The 19,264-nt window shown below is 50.0% G+C and overlaps 2 protein-coding genes across 5 annotated transcripts; one reads left to right on the forward strand and one right to left on the reverse strand.

Annotated features, from left to right (window-relative positions):
* Positions 1-3,358: 3,358 nt before the first annotated feature.
* MRM3 (mitochondrial rRNA methyltransferase 3) lies at positions 3,359-7,596 on the reverse strand. The gene is made up of 4 exons (XM_075904656.1): positions 7,361-7,596; positions 6,796-7,040; positions 5,904-6,071; positions 3,359-5,086 (listed from the first exon to the last, which is right to left on the reverse strand). The coding sequence occupies exons 1-4, from the start codon at positions 7,594-7,596 to the stop codon at positions 4,512-4,514; spliced, it is 1,224 nt and encodes a 407-aa protein (XP_075760771.1). The 3' UTR covers positions 3,359-4,511.
* On the forward strand, positions 7,596-18,313 carry GLOD4 (glyoxalase domain containing 4). 4 transcript variants are annotated; one of them, XM_075904657.1, is made up of 9 exons: positions 7,596-7,803; positions 8,204-8,253; positions 10,174-10,294; positions 11,208-11,352; positions 11,561-11,697; positions 12,128-12,214; positions 12,461-12,574; positions 12,665-12,751; positions 18,197-18,313. In XM_075904657.1, exons 1-9 carry the CDS (start codon positions 7,714-7,716, stop codon positions 18,296-18,298), a joined length of 933 nt encoding a protein of 310 aa, XP_075760772.1. In that variant the 5' UTR covers positions 7,596-7,713; the 3' UTR covers positions 18,299-18,313. The 4 variants fall into 4 exon arrangements, with proteins under 4 accessions (XP_075760772.1, XP_075760775.1, XP_075760773.1 ...); XM_075904658.1 differs by lacking the exon at positions 18,197-18,313 and adding an exon at positions 13,705-15,578 and having other exon boundaries at positions 7,610-7,803; XM_075904659.1 differs by having other exon boundaries at positions 7,674-7,803; positions 8,087-8,253.
* The last annotated feature ends 951 nt before the right edge of the window (positions 18,314-19,264 follow it).

The raw sequence follows: 19,264 nt of genomic DNA on the forward strand, positions 1-19,264 counted from the left end.
CCCGATGTGTATCAACACTGTGCACGTTCCGAATGGCAGAGGAATGGAAGACAACCGCTAACCGGTACGCAAAGCCTACCAGTGTCGTGTGCTGCTACCGCCCCTTGCATGCAGGTAGGTCCCAGTGCCTTGCCAGCGCTGAGTCCCATGCAGCCTCTGGACTGCACATAATTGTGGTGTTGGCCGTTTTTCAAAGGCGAAGCTGTTTCCTGGGCGAGGACATGACTAGCCCAAGGTTTGTAGTGAGTCGGTGGCCCATCCCAGCTGACGGGGGAGAGACTTGAACGTGTGTTTGGGCAGCTCGTGAATAGGTCTGCAGGGAGGCACACGCACACATCCGCACAGGAGGAATAATTCTGAGGGGGCGAGTCGCCGCACCCTCCCCCTCTCGAAGGAGGCGGTACTGCCCCCGCTTTGCAGGCCAGAGAGAGGGGTAAGACCGTGGCAGGGCTGCGCTAGGCCAGCTGCCTGGACTCGCAGGCCCCTGCTTAATTTGCCAGACCACGCTGCCTTTCATAACATATCAGCCGCTGACAGCCGGACAGTGTCCCCCTGGGGGCGTTTCCGCAGCTCTGTCGGCGCTCGTTTCCGTTGGCAGACCCGCACGTGCCCGATGGGGGGGGCGTGCTGGGGAGCCATGTGGTAGTTTGTGTTCTTGGATAGCTGGGGGCGTGCAAGCTGCCGCTTTCCCCTGCAGCCCATTTGTCACTTATGGCAGGACTGTAACCTCCCTTTCAGCCACCGTGCAGCAACCAAGGAGAGGAGGCGCTTGGGAACCAGCCGTGTGCACGACAGGAATTGGGTTAGTCTAGACCGCGCAGACAGTGTGTCCGGCCAGGGGCTCTCCTTGATTAGGTGCTGAATAACTAAACCCTGCAGCCAACAGAGCAGCAGAGGGATGGGTTGCTGGTAGCATTTCTCTGGGTTCTGGTCGGGGCTACTGTCCATTGTGCTAGGTGGTATACAGATGCCGCATGGACCCTTTTGAGGGGGACGCCAGCTCCGGAGGGAGGGCCTGATGGCCACTAGGCCAGGGCTGTTCAGCAGCCCGTGAGATGGGTCAGTCTGGTTCAGAGGCCAGGCTGCCCGCCAGGGATCGCAGCCTCTTCCCGAGCTGCTGGGTGTGACTGACCCGCCCCATGCACTAGAACTTGCCACATGGTGATCAAGGTGCGGCGGGGAGGTCTGCCCCCGTTGGAGCTTACAGAGATTTCTCTCTAGCTGCTAATCGGCACCTTCCTCCAGGGATCACAGCCCTGAGCCACTCAGAATACACCACTGTAAGTGGAAGCTGCAGCAAAATCTCTTTCCGGAGCTTAAAACCCACGGGGCAGAGGGGAGGTGGCAAAGAAGAGATTCTGCAGACAAGTTTTGACCAAAGCTGCGTGCCGAAAGTGGCTGAGAACAGGCTTGTCTGGGCTAGGTAATTGCTGCCAGACCCCACTGCCACCTCGTGCATGTTCTCTGGTGCCAGCCGGGGGTCCTGGTGCTTTCGGGGGAGAACGGGGTCCGTGCGGTTTGAATGAGAATCACAACGGCGCCCCCGTGGGACACTTGCTTCGTGCAGCACCGGCTGGTTCTAGACATTAGGCTGGGAGCAAGAGCCCAAGCAGAGGCTGAGAGATGCAATGCTGAGTCCATGACCTAGAATCACCTCACACCGGGTGTGCTCAAGTGACCGCAGCAGCTCCACGGGGAGGGCTGAAGTGACGTGATGTTAGCATGATCCTGGCTCGTCCCTTGGCCGGGGCTGGCAGCTGGTTGGGAGAAAGCAGCTGTTCTGCTGATGTGCTTTCAGGCCTCACCCTGGCACTGCCCTTGGGAGAGAGAACTTGGCTGTTAAATGCTCCTTCCGGCAGGGGACAGGCTGCTTCCTCCGTGCATTTATCGAGCACCCAGTTGCCAAAAGGGCTGTGCTAAAACTGAATACAAGAGCCAAAGGACATGGTGGGCCCTTGCTAAACCCCTGTGCCCCCTCTGGATACGGGTCTGTAGGACAAAAGGGGGGCTTGGCAGCAGCAGCAAGTGTTCTCGTGGGAGAGCTCGCCTTTGGCTGCCCACTAAAACCAACGTGAGAAGTTGGGGAAACAGCCTCCGGCACCAAGGGGCGTCCTGTAACTCAGTCCTGCTGCTCCTCTGGGCCAGGACAGGACGGAGCATCGAGTGTCCACTTCCAGTGGCCTGTGATCCCCCGAGCCAGGCCTGCCACCGTACAGGCTTCCAGCTTGCAGGGGGGACCAGGAGCGCTGCGTTCTTACAGAACGTACCCTTTGGCTGTCTCCTGCACGGCCCAGAGCCAGCCTGCCTGCCCGATGGGGGAAGGCCCTTCCAGGCACATGCCGTAGAAGGGCTCATGCCGCAGGTCTTTCCCTCCCCTTCCTGCCGAGTTATCTGTGCTCTAGGGGGCACCCAGAACAAATCTGCTCTCTGCACAGCCAGCAGGCATGACCGATACCGCCACCTGCCGGCCGCAGGCTTCCCCTGCGATACTGCCCACTGCTAAGGTGAGGGTTAAACTCCAGCCAAGCATGTTTGAGGGCAGCATTGGAAAAATGAGTCTTTAGCACAGCGGTTCCCAACCTTTTCCAGATGGGGACCCATTTTGACAATTCAAAAATGGGGAGAGGAGAGAGGGCAGAGACACTGGGCGACCCATAGGTTGGGGAACCCTGCTTTAGCAGAACTGACCTGGCCCTAACTGTGCTATAAAGCATCACCCAGCAGGCACAGATCAGTCACACACAAGCGCTGCTACCACGTGCGTCTGCTCTACAGGCGAACGCCCTGCTGGTTGTCCCTGGCCTCCTGCGGGGGTCGGTGTTTCTTGAGCCAACATTGCTTGTTACTAAGGAACTCCATTAATTGGAAGAGCTTCCTGCCCCTCTCCACCAGCAGCTCTTCCTTTGCCAAATCTGGATGGGGCATGAAGGTCACCATAGGAATGTGGCAGCTGCCAGGATAACACGATTTTCCACAGACCAGCAGTGTACATGACAGACTTGATCTATGCAGTGTTTGGGGGGGGGAGGTTCCACCTTTTCAGATGTCAGACCTCTGCATCCCTACTATGTGCTCCTCCTCTTGCCTCTCTCATTTGTCTGGTCTGCCAAGGGAACTTTGGAACTGATTTAAGCTATTGCCATTAACACTAACAGCTGTGAGTACTTGCCCACGTTTTTCATCATGTTTCTTTGTGCAAAGCTGGACCTGCTGGCTCCAGGCTTATGGGAGAAGGGGAGAAAATACCACAACCTGTTGTTCTACTGCAGCACATGCAGTGGGCCCTTCCCCCTGCAGTTGTGTTTAAGGGGCATAGGGGAAAGCTTGCTGGCTTGCCCTGGAAGGAACCTGGCCCAAAGCCGTTCCACAGGAACTGTTTATTTAAACACACAAGGCTGCCTGAACAAACAGGCCTGGGGCGAGAGAACCACATTCCAAAGAGCAGCTCTGGAGATGCAGCCAGCAGGCTCCCTGCCAGAGCTGATTAGCCACTCCATGTCCTCCACTGGGGGGTTTACAGAGCGCTAGCAACACTACATCCAAAGGGATTTTACTGCCGGTTTCTGGCACTTCAATGCAGAGGTGTTTCCCCTACTAAAACATGGAAGTCAGTCGGGTTTTATGCTAGAACCCCTGGTGAGCCCTTGTACAATTCAGCTTTCACTTCATCCCTGCTGCCCTGGCTCTTCTCTTCCCCACCCCACTGGCAGCCCACCGAAGCTCTTAGTAAGAACCTCCGGTGTGTCCTTTGTGTGTCAGCCGTGCAGCATGGCCATCCACCTCGTCCTTAAACAAACAGAATCATCTCTGTGGCAAATAGCGAGCGGGGCCCAGAGAGACTCCCCCGCCCTTTCCTGCCGGGATGGGGATGCATCAGCTCCAGCAGACGAGGCTCCTGGGGGTAACTATAACCCGCACCCACGCTACACAACTTAGCCTTTGCTCATACCACTCTCAGTAACACCAGTGGCAACCCACTGCTGCTCATGAACTAGCTTCCTGGACAATCTAGAAATGGGAGAGTGTTAGTGCTTTCGATGGCCCCGAAGGAGAGGAGCCAGCATGGATTTGAGGCCTTAGGCTTGCTCAGTAGGGATTTCAGCTGAATCGCTGTGTTGGCAACCGCCAAGTCCTACCACTACCTCTGAGAATGGCTCTCTGCTAAGCCCCTTAAAGCACTCCAAGGGACCCAGTCAGAACAGCAACAGTGGCCAAGGCCTACTCTCTCCACAGCCTACGCCTTGATGTCAGCCACAGCTAAGTTTGGACACTCTCCTCCAAGTTCCCTGCGTCCCACCGGCTCACGAACAGCCAATGCAGATGGTGGACACTCAATGGAGATGCTGACAGTTGAACATGGGCATGGACCTCTCTGGGGCAGGTCTGTTGAACAGCTCTGGTTCCCTGAATAGCAGCTGCAAAACCTATTTTATTGACTCCCTTGCAAGCTGCCTGCCCAGGAACATACAGAAGAGGTGGTGCTTTCTGTGCAGAATAGTCTCCTGCACAGATTAGCTCAAGGCAGGGAACTTCTGCCTTTTGCTTTCTTGCTTCTCCCTCAACTGCAATTGCCTCTTCCCCTCAAACAACAGGATGCTCGCGGCCATGGCTGAGTTCAAACTGTCCACGCCAGGGATCAAGGGAATAACCAGTCTCCTCCCCCCCGTGCTCTCTGCTAGCTGAAAGGCTTGTGCGCTCAAACCCTGGGTCTCCCCACCAATCACCACTGCCACTGGTGTCTGTGTCCAGTTCTCGTGGTAGCACTGAGCTTCAAGCTCTGGCAGCCAGGCCTCGTCTGTTCTCTGCTCCTCCTCCTCGCTCTCGGATTCCAAAGCCAAATCCTCTCGGTTTATCTGAGCCTTTAAATTGTGAGGTCTGGAAACCCAGCCATAGCTGCTGGCCTTTCCGGACATATCCTCATCCTGGTTTTGAGCTCGTGGGTCGTGGTTGTCAGCCACGTGGACCAGCGTGTCTCCGGGAAGATAGTTGGGAATGAATTCCCACTCCAGATTGGCAATGATGGGTAGGCGGAAGTGAGCCCCCATGCCTGCACGAAGCACTTTGGGCTCCCAAGGATCCACACAGCCTGTAACAGAAAGCAGTGAAGGTGCAAGAGGTTAGTGGGGAGCAAAGGCTGCAAGAAGAGTATGCATTCAGTGCCCAGTGCCACTGAAAAACGACAAAGGAGACTTCTTAAAAGCCCCCTGGAACAAGCCATTGTCCACTACAGCCAGGAGGAGTTACATGGGCCTTTGATATGAGCACCACACAAACTGGAAAACTAACCACTCCTCAGCCCCTTCAGTATGCAGTTACTGATGAGGTGCTGAATCTGTGACCCTGCCTTTGTTCCAGACCCCTGCACTTGCTCAGTATCATGGGAATATCCACAGAACATATAGCAGGTTTAAAACTAATAAAAGAAAGTTCTTCTTCACACATCGCGTAGTCAACCTGTGGAACTCCTTGCCAGAGGAGGTTGTGAAGGCTAGGACTATAACAGAGTTCAAAGAGAAGCTAGATAATTTCATGGAGGTTAGGTCCATAAAAGGCTATTAGCCAGGGGATAGAAATGGTGTCCCTGGCCTCTGTTTGTCAGAGGCTGGAGAGGGATGGCACAAGACAAATCGTTTGATCATTGTCTTCAGTCCACCCCCTCTGAGGCACCTGGCACTGGCCACTGTCGGCAGACAGGACACTGGGCTAGATGGACCTTTGGTCTGACCCAGTACGGCCGTTCTTATGTTCTTACATAATATCCAACATGGTGTGAGCTGTTTATTTCCATCCATGCCAAATGAATTCTCACAACTCTTCCAAACAGTTGATTTTCCACTAAACTCTCCTCATCCCCCAGACCTGAAGCCTTCCCCGAGTCTTGCTCTCCAGAGGCAGGGGCCTACCTTTGGTGAGCAGCACTTTGCTGCAGCCTGCTCCAGCTGCAGATCTCAGGATCGTTCCCAGGTTTCCAGGGTCACGGAGATTGTCACAGATAAGGGACAGAGGCAGCGAATTCCTTTGCTGGATAGCTGGGTAGGTCATCTTGGCATGGTCAGGTCTGGAAAAGATCCCTGAGGAAACGGAAGGAGAGAGCCGCATTGGCACAAGGACTCTCTTGCTCTTCCCGCCTGTTTTAATCACCACCGATTTAAATGACACTTCTGCAGTGGAACCAGAAGTATTGGAGTTAGGCTGAGGAGCAGTGCTGCTGGAGTTGGACTGGGCTGTTTTCCTAGTAAAGTCCACTAGAATGTGAAAGATTAACTGGTAAGCATCAGCCTTAATAGGTGATGCTTACTGGTTCTAGTTAACCAGCAGAGGCCAGAGCAGTCGTTCCCTGTGGTTGGGGGCTACTCCAGCCCAAATAGGCTGGAGCATGCCCCTTTAATTGGTAACTAGCTAAACTTTGCATTTAACCAGTTAGTCAATTAAATGGGATTTTACATCCCTACACATTATTTAAAAAACTCTAATTGGGCTGCCACAGGGTACCTCTCTCACCAAGCATCATAGACCTACCCCTCAAAGCCACTACATGTGTTAATCATCCTCCAAGCCTTCAGGACATGTAGTTGTCTCCTTGAAACAGAGGGGGAAGTTTCAAGTCAGTCTATCAAGTCAGTCTGAGTGAAAGTAGGAAAATCCTTCCTCTAGCCTAATCCCCTTGAAACCCATGTCACCGGCTGAGTAACAGGAATAGTCCACTGAAGTGACAGTCAAGTTGTATTCCTCACTCTGTTTTAATAAAGGATAACGGACAGCTGCACTTATTTGCTCTTTCTAAAGCAAACTTACCGATCAGCCCTTGAGGCGCTACGAGGTCAGACCAGTTCTTAATGTCTTCAAACTTCACCTTCAGGAGCGTGGTTTTCTTCAGCTTTTCCTCGGGCAGCTCTCTCAGGTGCCCCGCCGTACTGAAGAAGAGAGTCTGCGGCACCACGCCAGCGTCCAGGGCGTCCTTGATCAGCCTGTGGCCCTCCAGCAGGATCTTGCCGTGCTTCTCGCGGAACTTCCTCGACTTGGCGATCGTCACCACTTTCCTAGAGAGGAGACCCGGCGAGGCGGGAAACCGCTTTGGAGTCTGCGCGCGGGAGGCACCGTTCTCAGCCCCCTTCGCCTCAGGGGGGGCGAGCAGCGGCGCCAGGTCTCAAGCAGGAAGGGGGACGGGAGCCGAGGCGGTGGCCGCGCAGGAAGCCGCCTCGGGGCCTGGCTCTGCCGGGCTTCCCGGGACCTGCCCCGCCCCCCCCCGAAGCGCCCCGGGACCGGCGGGGGCCCTAGCGCAGGGCGCGGAGGGATCTCGCAGCACCACGTGACGTGCACGCGGCACCCACGCGAGGGGAGGGGGCGGGGCGGCCCTTACCCCAGCCTCCTGTCGCCCAGCGCGGCCTTCTCGTAGCGCAGCCCCGGCTCGGCCGAGCTCCTCTCCGGCCGGGCCCCCTTCGGCTCCGCCGCCTTCTGCTCCGCGCGGGGGGGCAGCACGCGGACCGGGCTCCGCCTCAGCGCCCGCACCCCGCGCCGCCCCGCGCCCGCCCCGGCCGGCCGGGCCCGCAGCAAGGGGGCGACGAGGGCCCGCGCGAGGGAGCGGAGCGCCGCCATCTTGGCTGCCACGCCCACGGGACCCTGGCCGGATATCCGGCCCGGCTCCGCCCGCTTGCCGTTGGGTGTCTGTGCGTCATCGCCGTGCGCCGGAAGTAGGGCGCGAAGGGGGCGGAAATGGGAGGCCGCCGCGCGCTGCACTTTGTGTTCAAAGTGGGCAACCGCCGCCAGAGCGCCCGTTTCTACCGCGACGTGCTGGGCATGAGGGTGAGGGCGGGGCCCGAGGGGTCTGCCCCGCAACGCGCCCCCCCAGCCCGGCCTTAGGCGGCCCGGGAGCCCTGCGGTGGGGGCGAGGGGGGGGCTGAGGTGAGGTGGGGGGGACGAGGGGGGGCTGGGGTGAGGTGGGTGGGGGCGGGGGGGGGTGAGGTGAGGTGGGGGGACGAGGGGGGGCTGAGGTGAGGTGGGGGGGCTGAGGTTGGGTGAGGTGAGGGGGGGGAATCCGCCCCCCCCCCGGGACACGCAGCCTGACGCTGAGCCTGCTCCCTTGCAGCCCGGCCCGTGTTGCCGCGGAGCGTTTGCGCCCTGAGCCGTGTATCGGGGCCTGCCCCGCGCTCTCCGTGCTACGGGCTCGGTAGGTTTGACGTGTGGCTTGTGCTCCCTCTGCCAGATTCTCCGACACGAAGAATTTGAGGAAGGCTGCAAAGCTACTTGCAATGGGTGTGTAACGTCTTTCTCCTTTGAGTCTTAAAATAGGGACGGAAGCGACCAGTCTAGCAGTCGACGACCCGATAACCCTCAGCTGGTCAGGTAGCCGAGTCAACTACTCAACTGCTTGCTTCCCCCCACCTTGCTGCTTCTGTATCCGAGGCAGCAGAGGTGGGGGGTGCAGGAGCCGCTGCTGGAGAGAACCAGCTTAAAAGTCGGTTCCCTGCATCACCATCTCCACAGTACACAGGGTGGGATGCAGGGGAGGCTCTCACTGGCTCCTGGGCTGCTGCTCCTCTGCACTTTAAATGTAGTAAGGGCCGGGCAGCTCTTGCTACATTTAAAATCCAAAGGCACAGCAGTCCTAGTCCCGGCTCACACCAGGTCTGGGACCTATCTCCACTACAGCTCTGCAGTTTGATGCAAGCACCCTGGCTCCTACTACATGTAAACTGCGGAGCAGCAGTGGGGGTAGTTCCTGGGTTGACTAAGCTTATAGTCAAATTGTATTGACTACCCAATTAGCCAATTACCCAATTCTTAGCATCTTGAATCTAAAACAGCTGCAGAGGCTAACTAACCAAATGGGATTACTTATAGCTTGTTGAACATACTTGCTCATTTCCTTTTAAGAAAATAATAATGCACCTTATGTGTGTGTGGTGCTCACAGTGGGACATAAGCATTTGTATACCAGAGCAACATTCTGCTTAGTCACGTAGGCTCAGATCTTGAAAGGTAGTTAGACACCTAAACACCTTTGATCTAGGCCACAGTTCTTGAATGAGATTTCTACTTCATGGTTTTGGGCATTTATTGTATTGTGTTTATTAATAGCAGGGTGTCTAGGACCTTGGGTGGGTATCTTCTTATCTCAAATCCAAATAAATACACTAAAATAAAATATTCTGCTACTGCCGGCAGCTTTTGATGCTTTTCAAAATGAAAGCATTTATAATATATTGTCTAACTGTACAATTTGCCTATGTCATGATGAGGAAATAACTTTTTGACTCCACCTAGTGAGCAGCTTATGTGCTGAAATATGAAGCTTCAGGGCACCTAATTTTATCCTGGCTCTTGCACTGTAGTGCAGTTCCTATGCCTGGGAAATTGTGGTTCAAATCATACGAAAAGCGCTGTTGTTCATTCATTGTGATTGCTGCGCGGTTGTGCCTTCCCGGTCACACGTAGACAGAGCTTCCCAGGGAAGGTAAAGGGGTGACTTGATTACAGTGTATAAGAACCAACATGGGAATCCAAGTATTTGGTAACAGGTGGGGGGCTGCTCCTGGGTACTGGTCAACTGGTGCCTTGTAACCATCAGCCAGTAAGGTACCTGTTCACATCCCTAGTATGAATTTCTGCACCTTCCTGAAGTGTCTGGCTCTGCTGTCAGGGATAGGATACTGGATTAGCTGGACCACTTGTTTATTCTGGTAGGCTTTGTCTACACTTGCGGCTTCTTGTGCGAGTAATATGCAAATGAGGCTAAGCGTGGAATATCGCCGCACCTCATTTGCATACCTAAAGAGCCACCATTTTTTTCAGAAGAAGCTCTTGCGCAAGAAGGAGCGTCTACACTGCCCCTTCTTGCACAAGAAAAACCCTCTTGCGCAATGCCGTTACACCTATTACTTTTCAGGAAGAATGGCATTGCGCAAGAGCGTTTTTCTTGTGCAAGAAGGGGCAGTGTAGATGCTCCTTCTTGAGCAAGAGGCTCTTTTGAAAAAAAATGTTGGCTCATTAGGTATCCAAATGAGGCTTGGCGATATTCCACGCTTAGCCTCATTTGCATATTACTCGCGCAAGAAGCCGAGAGTGTAGACATAGCTGTAATGTCGTTTTTGCCCTGAGGGATTTCTAACTAGTGTGTGCGATGGAGGGGTTGTTTCTGATACTGACTGCAAATAAATGTGATGGTTGTCCTAGCCCTTATGATGGAAAGTGGAGTAAAACAATGGTGGGCTACGGACCCGAAGATGATCATTTTGTGGCAGAGCTGACCTACAATTATGGAGTAGGAGAGTATCGACTCGGCAGTGACTTTCTGGTAAATATCACTTGCCATCCTAATGTTGTTTGTTCTTATTGTGAGCATTTTGCTTGCATCCTGGATGCTCTGCCAAGAGGCTGTTTGATTCCCTATGTATTTTTGTTCCTTGAGGAAAATCTCGTGGGTGCTGTTTGCATGTCTTTTGTGTGGGGAGGGGTTCCTTGTGCTCATGCTGCAGCTGGGGGGAGGGAACATTTGTATATGTTCCAGAGGGCATGAACTGCAGCGTTCTTTCTTATTCCCCCTGCCTTCCAGCCAAGGAGGAGCTCGCTTTTTCTCCTCCCAGTTCAGTATTATGTGCACTCATTGTTTCCCTAATATCCTGTTCTTCCCCCTGTGGCATCAGGGAGGGGTGCGTGGCCAGAGAAGCCATTCATCGCTAAGGTGGCAGATCTGTGGATTTGATTCAGCCACTGCCTCTGCCAAATCTGGTTGGTGTGTGCTGTTCTAGTGTGCTTTGCAAAGACAGGGAGAGCCAGGATCTGGCCCTCACTCTCTGCTTCATGTTTCTCTGTTGACTAAGAGGCGTATTGACCTCAGAGTGGTATTAATTGCATAGAAGCAAGATAACTAGCCTCTCAAAGGCTGTGTAGACCCTTGTTCAGGATGGCTCTAGCTCTTACTGCAGACCCATTGTGTAATGGTTTCCTGAGAGAGAGAAGGCAGATGATTGAAAAGCTGGGGGCAGGGCTATTGAGGTCTCCTTGACACCAGTAGGTATTTTAGCCTGGGGTATAGAGCAGCGCCAAAGAGCGATGATTCCTCTTCCTGGCAATGGGTGAAGATTAGGATTCCATGCGGATACTTTGAGATCTATCCGCTGTCTTCAGTGCCGTTAGCCAAAAAGATGGTGTTGGTATATCTTTGAACTGATCTATTGGTGCATGTTTGTGCTTCGTTTCCTCACTAGGGCATGACTCTGATGTCCAGCCAGGCGGTGAGCAATGCCAGGAAGATGGCATGGCCCCTCAAAGAAGTTGCAACGGGTTTATTTGAAACTGAAGCCCCGGGAGGCTATAAGTTCTTCTTGGAAGACACAGAGCAACCAAAGCAAGGTAACCCGCACTTAGCCTTTTCTCTGCTTGAAGACTGAGAACTGGAACATCAGAAAAGGTTGCAAATCTAACTTGGCCAAGATGTACAGAAATACGTGCCTGCTGTAGGTTGTTGCTGTTTGTTTTCAAACAGCATAGTTACAAAAACCTAGAGTTTAAAACTACGACATCCACACCACTAATAGGAAACTATTACAATCTATTGCAGATCCTGTGCTAAAAGTAACTCTGGCGGTCTCAAACCTGCAGAAGTCTGTTAGCTACTGGTCTGATCTGCTGGGAATGAAAGTTTATGAAACAGATGAGAAAAAGCAGAGAGCTTTGCTAGGCTATGCAGATAACCAGGTTAGTCATTGAGAAAAATGACCATTCGTTGAGAACCCCAGTTGCTCGGGGAAGAGGCACAAATGTTAAGATACCAGGAAATATGGTGATTTTGAGTGAAAATGGAAATTAATGTCTGCGCTGCTCTTGCCACAGGGGTGTTAAAATGAGCATGAGATTATCCACTCAGTAATTTGCAGTCAGAATTTGTCAGATGCGCAGAGTGAATTGTTCTGCTTTTGTGTTGGTTTTGGATCTGCTTGCGGCCTCTGTGTTAAGTTGCACTGCTACCATAATGCACTGGGAAATAAGCGTCTGCGGCTTTGATGTGATTAACTTATTACGTAACGCTGATTAGCATGCATGCAAAAGTGGAGTAAAAATTGTATGAATTCTTTGTCTACAGATTAGTTTCCCTGAAAGCTAGACTCTTTCACTCCCTCTCTTTCAGTGTAAATTGGAGCTGCAGGGCATGGGGGGAGCGGTGGATCACGGCACAGCTTTTGGGCGGATTGCCTTCTCTTGCCCCAAAGAAGAGGTAACAGTCTGATTTCCTTCTTCCCCAGCCCTTTCCTTTATTGCTTGGGGTGGCCATGTGGAGGGTGACTCCGGGTAATACCAACAGCCACTTGAAGGTCTGTATAGGAACAAGATAAGAACATCAAAGAAAAGTTCTGTTTAACTTTCTCTTGGTGAGACTGTGATGGTGCTGAGACATGGGCAGGGTAACTGATTGCAGCCAGATAGGACACATCTGACCTTCAGCTCACCCTTTGTTTTTCAGCTGCCAAACATTGAAGCACTGATGAAGAAGGAGAAGCAGAAGATTCTAACACCCCTAGTTAGCTTGGACACCCCTGGAAAAGCAACAGTGCAAGTGATTATCCTGGCTGATCCCGTGAGTGGTGTTTGAAATAGTGACAGATTTCACTTGAATTCAGTCTTCCCCCAGGTAATTTCACTTTCTCCCCTGTTAAATCTGGTTTAGGATGGCCATGAAATCTGCTTTGTAGGAGACGAAGCCTTTAGAGAGCTTTCCATGCTGGACCCTAACGGCAACAAGATGTTAGATGACGTAAGTCATGTGTGCTCTGTATTGTTTCCTTGGAGAGGGGACTGAAATGCATAGACTGCCTCTATCTTGTAAAGTCCCAATATGGTCCAGTGCCCTTCCAGTTGTTCAGAGGCAGCTGCCCTGTGTTCCAAAGGGGGTCTTTCACGTGAGTGCTTCATGCTTCACTGCTAAAATCCCAAGTAGCTTTTGGGACTTGCCTCTGCATCCTGGAAAGAATTTTCCTTCCCTGTTCTTGTGGCAGCTGGTGGGTGGCTACCAGCATTCCCTCTAAGCTGTGCAGCAGTTCAGCTTCACAAGTGATTAATCAGCCCCGTCATTCAGTCAGCTCCATGCATGTAGCCCTGAGCCTGTGACTGGGCAGAGCTGATTAATCACCTGTGAAGCTGAGCTGCCCTGTAGCTGAAAGGGACCACTGGTTGCTACCCCTCACTTCAGAGGTGGCTGTAGAATGGAAGATGCTAGAGGTGCAGAGTATCAGTTACAAGTCAACCGAAGTAGTGGTGGAAACAGGCTTGTTGGTTGTAACTACAGTAAGGTCAGCGCAGGATAACAGTGTCACACAATAATGGGCAGCGGCTACAGAAAAGTCTGTCTGCAAACCAGAAGGAAGTGTCAGCAGGAGACAGTGATCCTGAATGTCTGTCTTGCCAAGTCACTTTGATACATTTATCTGGTGCAGCAGTGACAGTTGCTCACCGTACCTTTAAGTTGCTTCTGAAACTGCTTGCATCAGTGCAGGGAGAGTGTCTGTTTTACAGCGTGGTAGGATGGTTTGCTTTAGGTAATCACACATCAACTTGAGAGGGGGTCAGCATTGGTGACTACATCAATCACCCAGTTGTTTGACAGGCTGGCGCTAACCCAGATAGAATCCTGGGTACGTTTTCTTTTGTAAATGGCTGTTGTTTTAATTACTTTATCATTGTACAAATTGTTCGCTTCTATTTGTACAGGCGATGGCAGCGGACAAAAGTGACGAGTGGTTTGCCAAGCACAAAATACAGAAGGCTTCTGCTTAGCTCAAGAGAATGACTTTGTAAGCAGCCTTTTAGCTGCTAAATGCCTGTAAAATGCGTCCGGTTTTGTGCTCATGTTACCCCCTTTTAGTGAGAGTGTGAAAAGTCCTGGGCTTTAAGTTAGAACTGGATTTTTTTTTAGAGGCAGAAGTGCATGGGAGAAAAGGGGGAAAGTTCAGTTGTACTGTTCTCGGTAGATTGAGTACTTGATTTCGTAACATGGGAGCAATGAACTTGTAACAGTCAGACCCTTTAAAGTTTTTCTCTTTCCTTTTTGGATTGAAAAGGACCTGAGGTTAGCCTAGAAATGTGCAGATCTCTGCTACAGTGTGTATACAGCTGTCTTTGTGCTGGGATTTAGGAGTGAAAAAAATCTCAATTTCAAATTCACCCTGTTAAATAAGGCCAGAGCCAATTCACTGCATGCACTAAAACAGACCATTAGCAAGGGGGGATCAGAAGAAGAAATAACTAAATCGATGACACTATTTTATTCTGATTGGCAGTTTTCTTCGAAAAAATATCTTGCTGCTAAACATGACAGAATAACAGTTTGGCTCGGAGTTGAGTGGGGGCGGGAGAGGACTCATTGAAAATGCTGAAAAACTTGCTTTCAAAACAAAGTATAGGTTAAAGAATAAAACAAATGCTATAAGGATGGTTGGGTTCATTCATAGAACTTATCTCCTTGAAGTGAGAGGTACAACATGAAGGGTGGCACACTACAAGTCTGTTTGCTGTTATATTACAGGGCATTTTGCAATGTCCGTGGCGTTAGCAATGCTTGGTTTGCCACACATAGAAGAGAAAAGGTGTATTGTGAACAGTGCCTGTATTGTACTTTTATGACGGACTAAAGCTGGAACTGGGAGCGTGTCTACATGCAGAATCTGATGAGCACAATTATACAAATACTTGGAGTAGCAGTCCTGCTGTGGCTATGCAGGTCAAGTTTCCTATGCAAGAAAACCCTAAGGTTGGCATTGAGAAATCTCTCGCTGAAGCCAAATGTAAATGGATGACTAAGTTGCTGTGAACAGATATATGCTTAAAATATTTGAACATGGCTTATTTTTCCAAACAAACATTAACCAGATCAGTCATTGGAGTACCAATGAGAATACCGTGATGAACTCGGTACAAATGCCTAAATCAACAAAATGTAAAATACATGGACCAAGCTTCTTGGCTATCAAACCATCAAAACCCAAAGGTGTGACATAGACCTTAAAATACTGGGCAAGATCAAGGGATGGAATTGGATTATTTTTTCTTAGTTGTATGTGCCAATTTTCCATATCAGAATTTCCAAAGAGTGCTCCAGTGACAGATTCAGGAAGGACCAACATAGAATTTAAAATGTGTGACCTCATTGATACAGATGAGAAATGTGTTCCAAGGTACTGTGGCAAAAGCTTTGCTTTGTCTCTAGTGCTATTCTAGCTCTTCTTCCACTTCCCCACTCAGCATAAGATCCTAGCCCCATCTCAAACTGTCCTTTCAGGCAAGAGGAAATGAGGCTGTTTTGGAGTGTGAGGAAGGGACTAGGCTTGTCCTATGGTTTTCCTGCACATTAAACTGCATTATATCTAACCGCAGCACACAAATATGTAACATTCCACATGGGGGTTGGCTGGGATTATGTAGCAAACTAGAACTAGTCAGAACTGATTTCTTGTGTGAGGGTAAGAGAAAACTGACCCATGAACAGCTGTCATGAAATTAGCTTTCTTGTTAATTCTGTAATTTCACAGCTTGTCTGACCTGAATGCCTCCCAGTGCGTTCTGAATAAATATCTACAATATAGATACTCTCTGCATAGTCTTACTGGTTTTTAATATTTCTCTGGGGAAAGTTAAATTAGCCTCTTGTGGTTCAAACCAAGTGAACATAAATGAGCTAGTAAGTAAATGTCACCCCCTCACTTTCATTCAATTCCTTAACATAAACACCAGAATATTTGAAATTAGTCTGGTTAAGCAGAAAGGGGTCACTTAGCATTCAGCTTCTCACCATTTTGGTCCAACTAGGTAGCAATGATAATAAAACAAAAAACTTCAACTAAAAACATGACAAGAAAAAGTAGCTTAATATTGGAACGATAGTGGTCCTTTTACTATACTTTTCCCCTTGGTTTTTAGAAGTCATAGGCTATGTCCACACTACATGTTTTTGTGGCAGAAAATATGCTAATGAGGAACTCATTAGCATGAGTCATGACATCAGCATATTTTCTGCTGCAAAAAATGTGTAGTGTAGACAAAGCCAATGTTAAATTTACCAGTCTTTCACTCTAACCTTAGATATATCTTAAGAATTAGTGCTCTTTCTTTTTGTAATCAATACTACCTGTGAGACTTGAGTATTAGATGTGATAAGGGAGCTTTGATTTTGGGTTTGGTTTAAATTACATGCATGCACGCCCTGACTCTAATGTATCCATGAATAAGCCATTTTGTGCCAACTATTTATTCTCTTCCTGTTGTTTGATCTAGGACAACAAAGAAGCACTTAAACAAAAATGCTATTAATTGAAAAAATGAATGTTTCACCTTCCCTCAACTGCCTGGTAATAGTGAATGTTTAACAAAGTCTGCTATTTCTGTGGTAGCAGGCCTGGGAGAGGGAAACTATAGAGAGGAGAGTGTTCAATTTCTTTTGCTATGTTTTAATATTTCAAGCTGCTTTCATTACAACACATCAAAAGCGTTAATCCCCAGCTGTAATAACATAATTGTCCTTTACTGTAAACTAAAACTTATAAACCTTTCCTCTTGCCGTTTTCAGAACTGTCTAAACCCTAAAACTTGTCGCATCATCCTTTCCAGGTCATGGGAGGAAAGGCTGCTTGGAAAATCTTTAACATGAAATTATAGGATACTAGACCTGGAAGGGAGCTCGAGAGGTCATTGAGTCCATTCCCCTGCCCTCACGGCAAGACCAAGCACCATTTAGATCATCCCTGACAGGTGTCTGTCCAACCTCTTCTTAAATGTCGCCAATGATGGAGACTCCACAACCTCCCTGGGGAATTTATTCCAGTGTTTGGCCACACTGACAGGAAGTTTTTACTAATGTCCAACCTAAACCTCCCTTGTTGCAATTTAAGCCCATTTCTCCTTGTTCTGTCATCAAAGGTTAAGGAGAAAAATGTATCTCTCTTCTCCTTGTAACACCCTTGTAGGTACTTAAAAGCTGTTCTCATGTCCCCTCTCTGTCTTGTCTTTTCCAGACTAAACAAACCCAATTCTTTGTGTCTTCCCTCCTAGGTCGTATTTTCTAGACCTTTAATCATTTTTGTTGTTCTTCTCTGGACAGTCTCTAGTTTGTCCACATCTTTCCTGAAATGTGGTGCACCGAACTGGACACAATCCTTCATTTGAGGCCTAATCAGCTCAGAGTAGAACAGAAGATTTACTACTTGTGTGTTGCTCACAATGCTCCTGTTAATGTACTTTTATTCATAGGGGCTGTGTCTAGACTGGCAAGTTTTTCCGCAAAATCATCTGCTTTTGCGGAAAAACTTGCCAGCTGTCTACACTGGCTGCTTGAATTTCCGCAGAAGCACTGACGATCTCATGTAAGATTATCAGTGCTTTTGCGGAAATACTATGCTGCTCCCGTTCAGGCAAAAGTCTTTTTCCGAAAGACTTTTGCGCAAAAGGGCCAGTGTAGACAGCAGAGATTTGTTTTCCACAAAAAAGCCCCGATCGCGAAAATGGTGATCGGCGCTTTTGTGCGGAAAACCACGTCTAGATTGGCCACGGACGCTTTTCCGCAAAAAGTGCTTTTGCGGAAAAGCATCCTGCCAATCTAGACGCGCTTTTCCGAAAATGCTTTTAATGGAAAACTTTTCCGTTAAAAGCATTTCCGGAAAATCATGCCAGTGTAGACATAGCCAGTGTGAGGTGAAAATGCACCAACCTCCCTGGACTGCACCCTTTGCATAATACTGATCATTGCTCCTAATGTTCACATTGAAGTGGACTGTGAATGTACAGGAAGGGTTGGGAATAACATGCTCAGACTTATCTCTGGAGGGCTGAGTCTCAGTTGCTGTTTGCTGAGAGGTTCTCAAAGCCCAGTTTGACAGAGTTTTGTTTTGAACATGTGCTGGATATTGCCCTAATCTGCCTTCTCAAGGGAGAGTGTCCAGGACCCTTTTGAGCTAGGAGGAAGCTAACTGTGGAAAGCTGTCACCCAATCAAACAATCGCAATAGTTCCCCTCAAGCCCCTTCATGTCGCCCTTGTCACTAGGATCAGTGCACCGTGTCCAGGCTGCAGCATCACTTTCATGTGGCGGGAGTGAAGCCAATCACTTTTAATGGTTTGTCAGTTAAGTCTGAATTATTGGTAACGGTTTAATAGATGCCCTAACCAATGCCTGGCCTATTCTGAAACTGAATGAGCCTCTACGCTGCTTGCAGTCTCTAATTGCCGCCTGCTGTACCCGCCTGCAAAGTGAAGCCAGGAGAGATTCAACCCGCCCCCTTTGTTCAGGTGAGTTACAGCCTGGGTGCTGCATGTGATGACCTCATAATGCTGAGGAATGCCTGGCTCAGTCCATCCCTGAAGGGGTGTGGGTGGGGGGGGTAAATCCCTTGTCCAGCTCTGCCAGGACGTGCTGCCAGATGCTTGAAAAGCTCTGCCTGGATGGAAATGCTTCAAACGCCACCCCACTCATGCGAACGGGCTGGGAAGATGCATTGACCACGCACAAAGCTACAGGCTCTGAGAGACGCACATGATCTGACTCTAACGTGATCTCACTCACTTTTGGTCTCACATGGTTGGATGTCAGCCAGTCAATGCACACAGCCCTGGGGGAAATTACAGAGCCGTGGTCTGCTGCCTAGATGCCCAAGCCATGAACAATGGCCCCGAGCAAGTCCCTATTTCAGACAGACGGCTGCTGTTTATGAACTTGGGCTTTGCCTACAGTGAAGTGTGGCTCCTGCTCTCTCCAGTTACACAGATTATAAAATGAACGCCCCCCCCCCCATGAAAAGCTCTCCCAGGGTGGTGATCCAATGCAAACGGCAACTGCTCACTGTTCTATATATTGTTATAGAGCCTGCTCATTCATATTGTCTGTGGTCCGATCCTCAAAGGCCTTTTAAGTGCCCAACTCCCCTTGACACCAAGGGGAATTAGGTGCCTTTTGAGGATCTGGGCCTCAATGCGTGCCAGTCGTGCCCAAAGTGACTGTTTGCCGTGTCTATTCTTTCCTCATCTCAGCGGCGGCAGTCGGGGATTCAGTGACTTGGGTTTTGTGTGGTTTTTTTAAACGATGTATGAGATGCCAACTTGCTATGTATCTGCTACAAAAGAAATACAGCTTGCACTTGAGGCAGAAGATGGGGGGGCTTGGCATGGCCCTTAGTAGGTGGGTTTATTCCACAACCAGGACTGGCCCACAAGACAGCTCTGTCTCCTGCAGTAGATGAGTTTCAGCTCCTGGGAAGGAGACCCCTTATATCTGAAGAGGCGAAGTA

Source organism: Pelodiscus sinensis, chromosome 21 (assembly GCF_049634645.1).
Source record: "Pelodiscus sinensis isolate JC-2024 chromosome 21, ASM4963464v1, whole genome shotgun sequence".
Lineage (NCBI taxonomy): Eukaryota > Metazoa > Chordata > Testudines > Trionychidae > Pelodiscus > Pelodiscus sinensis.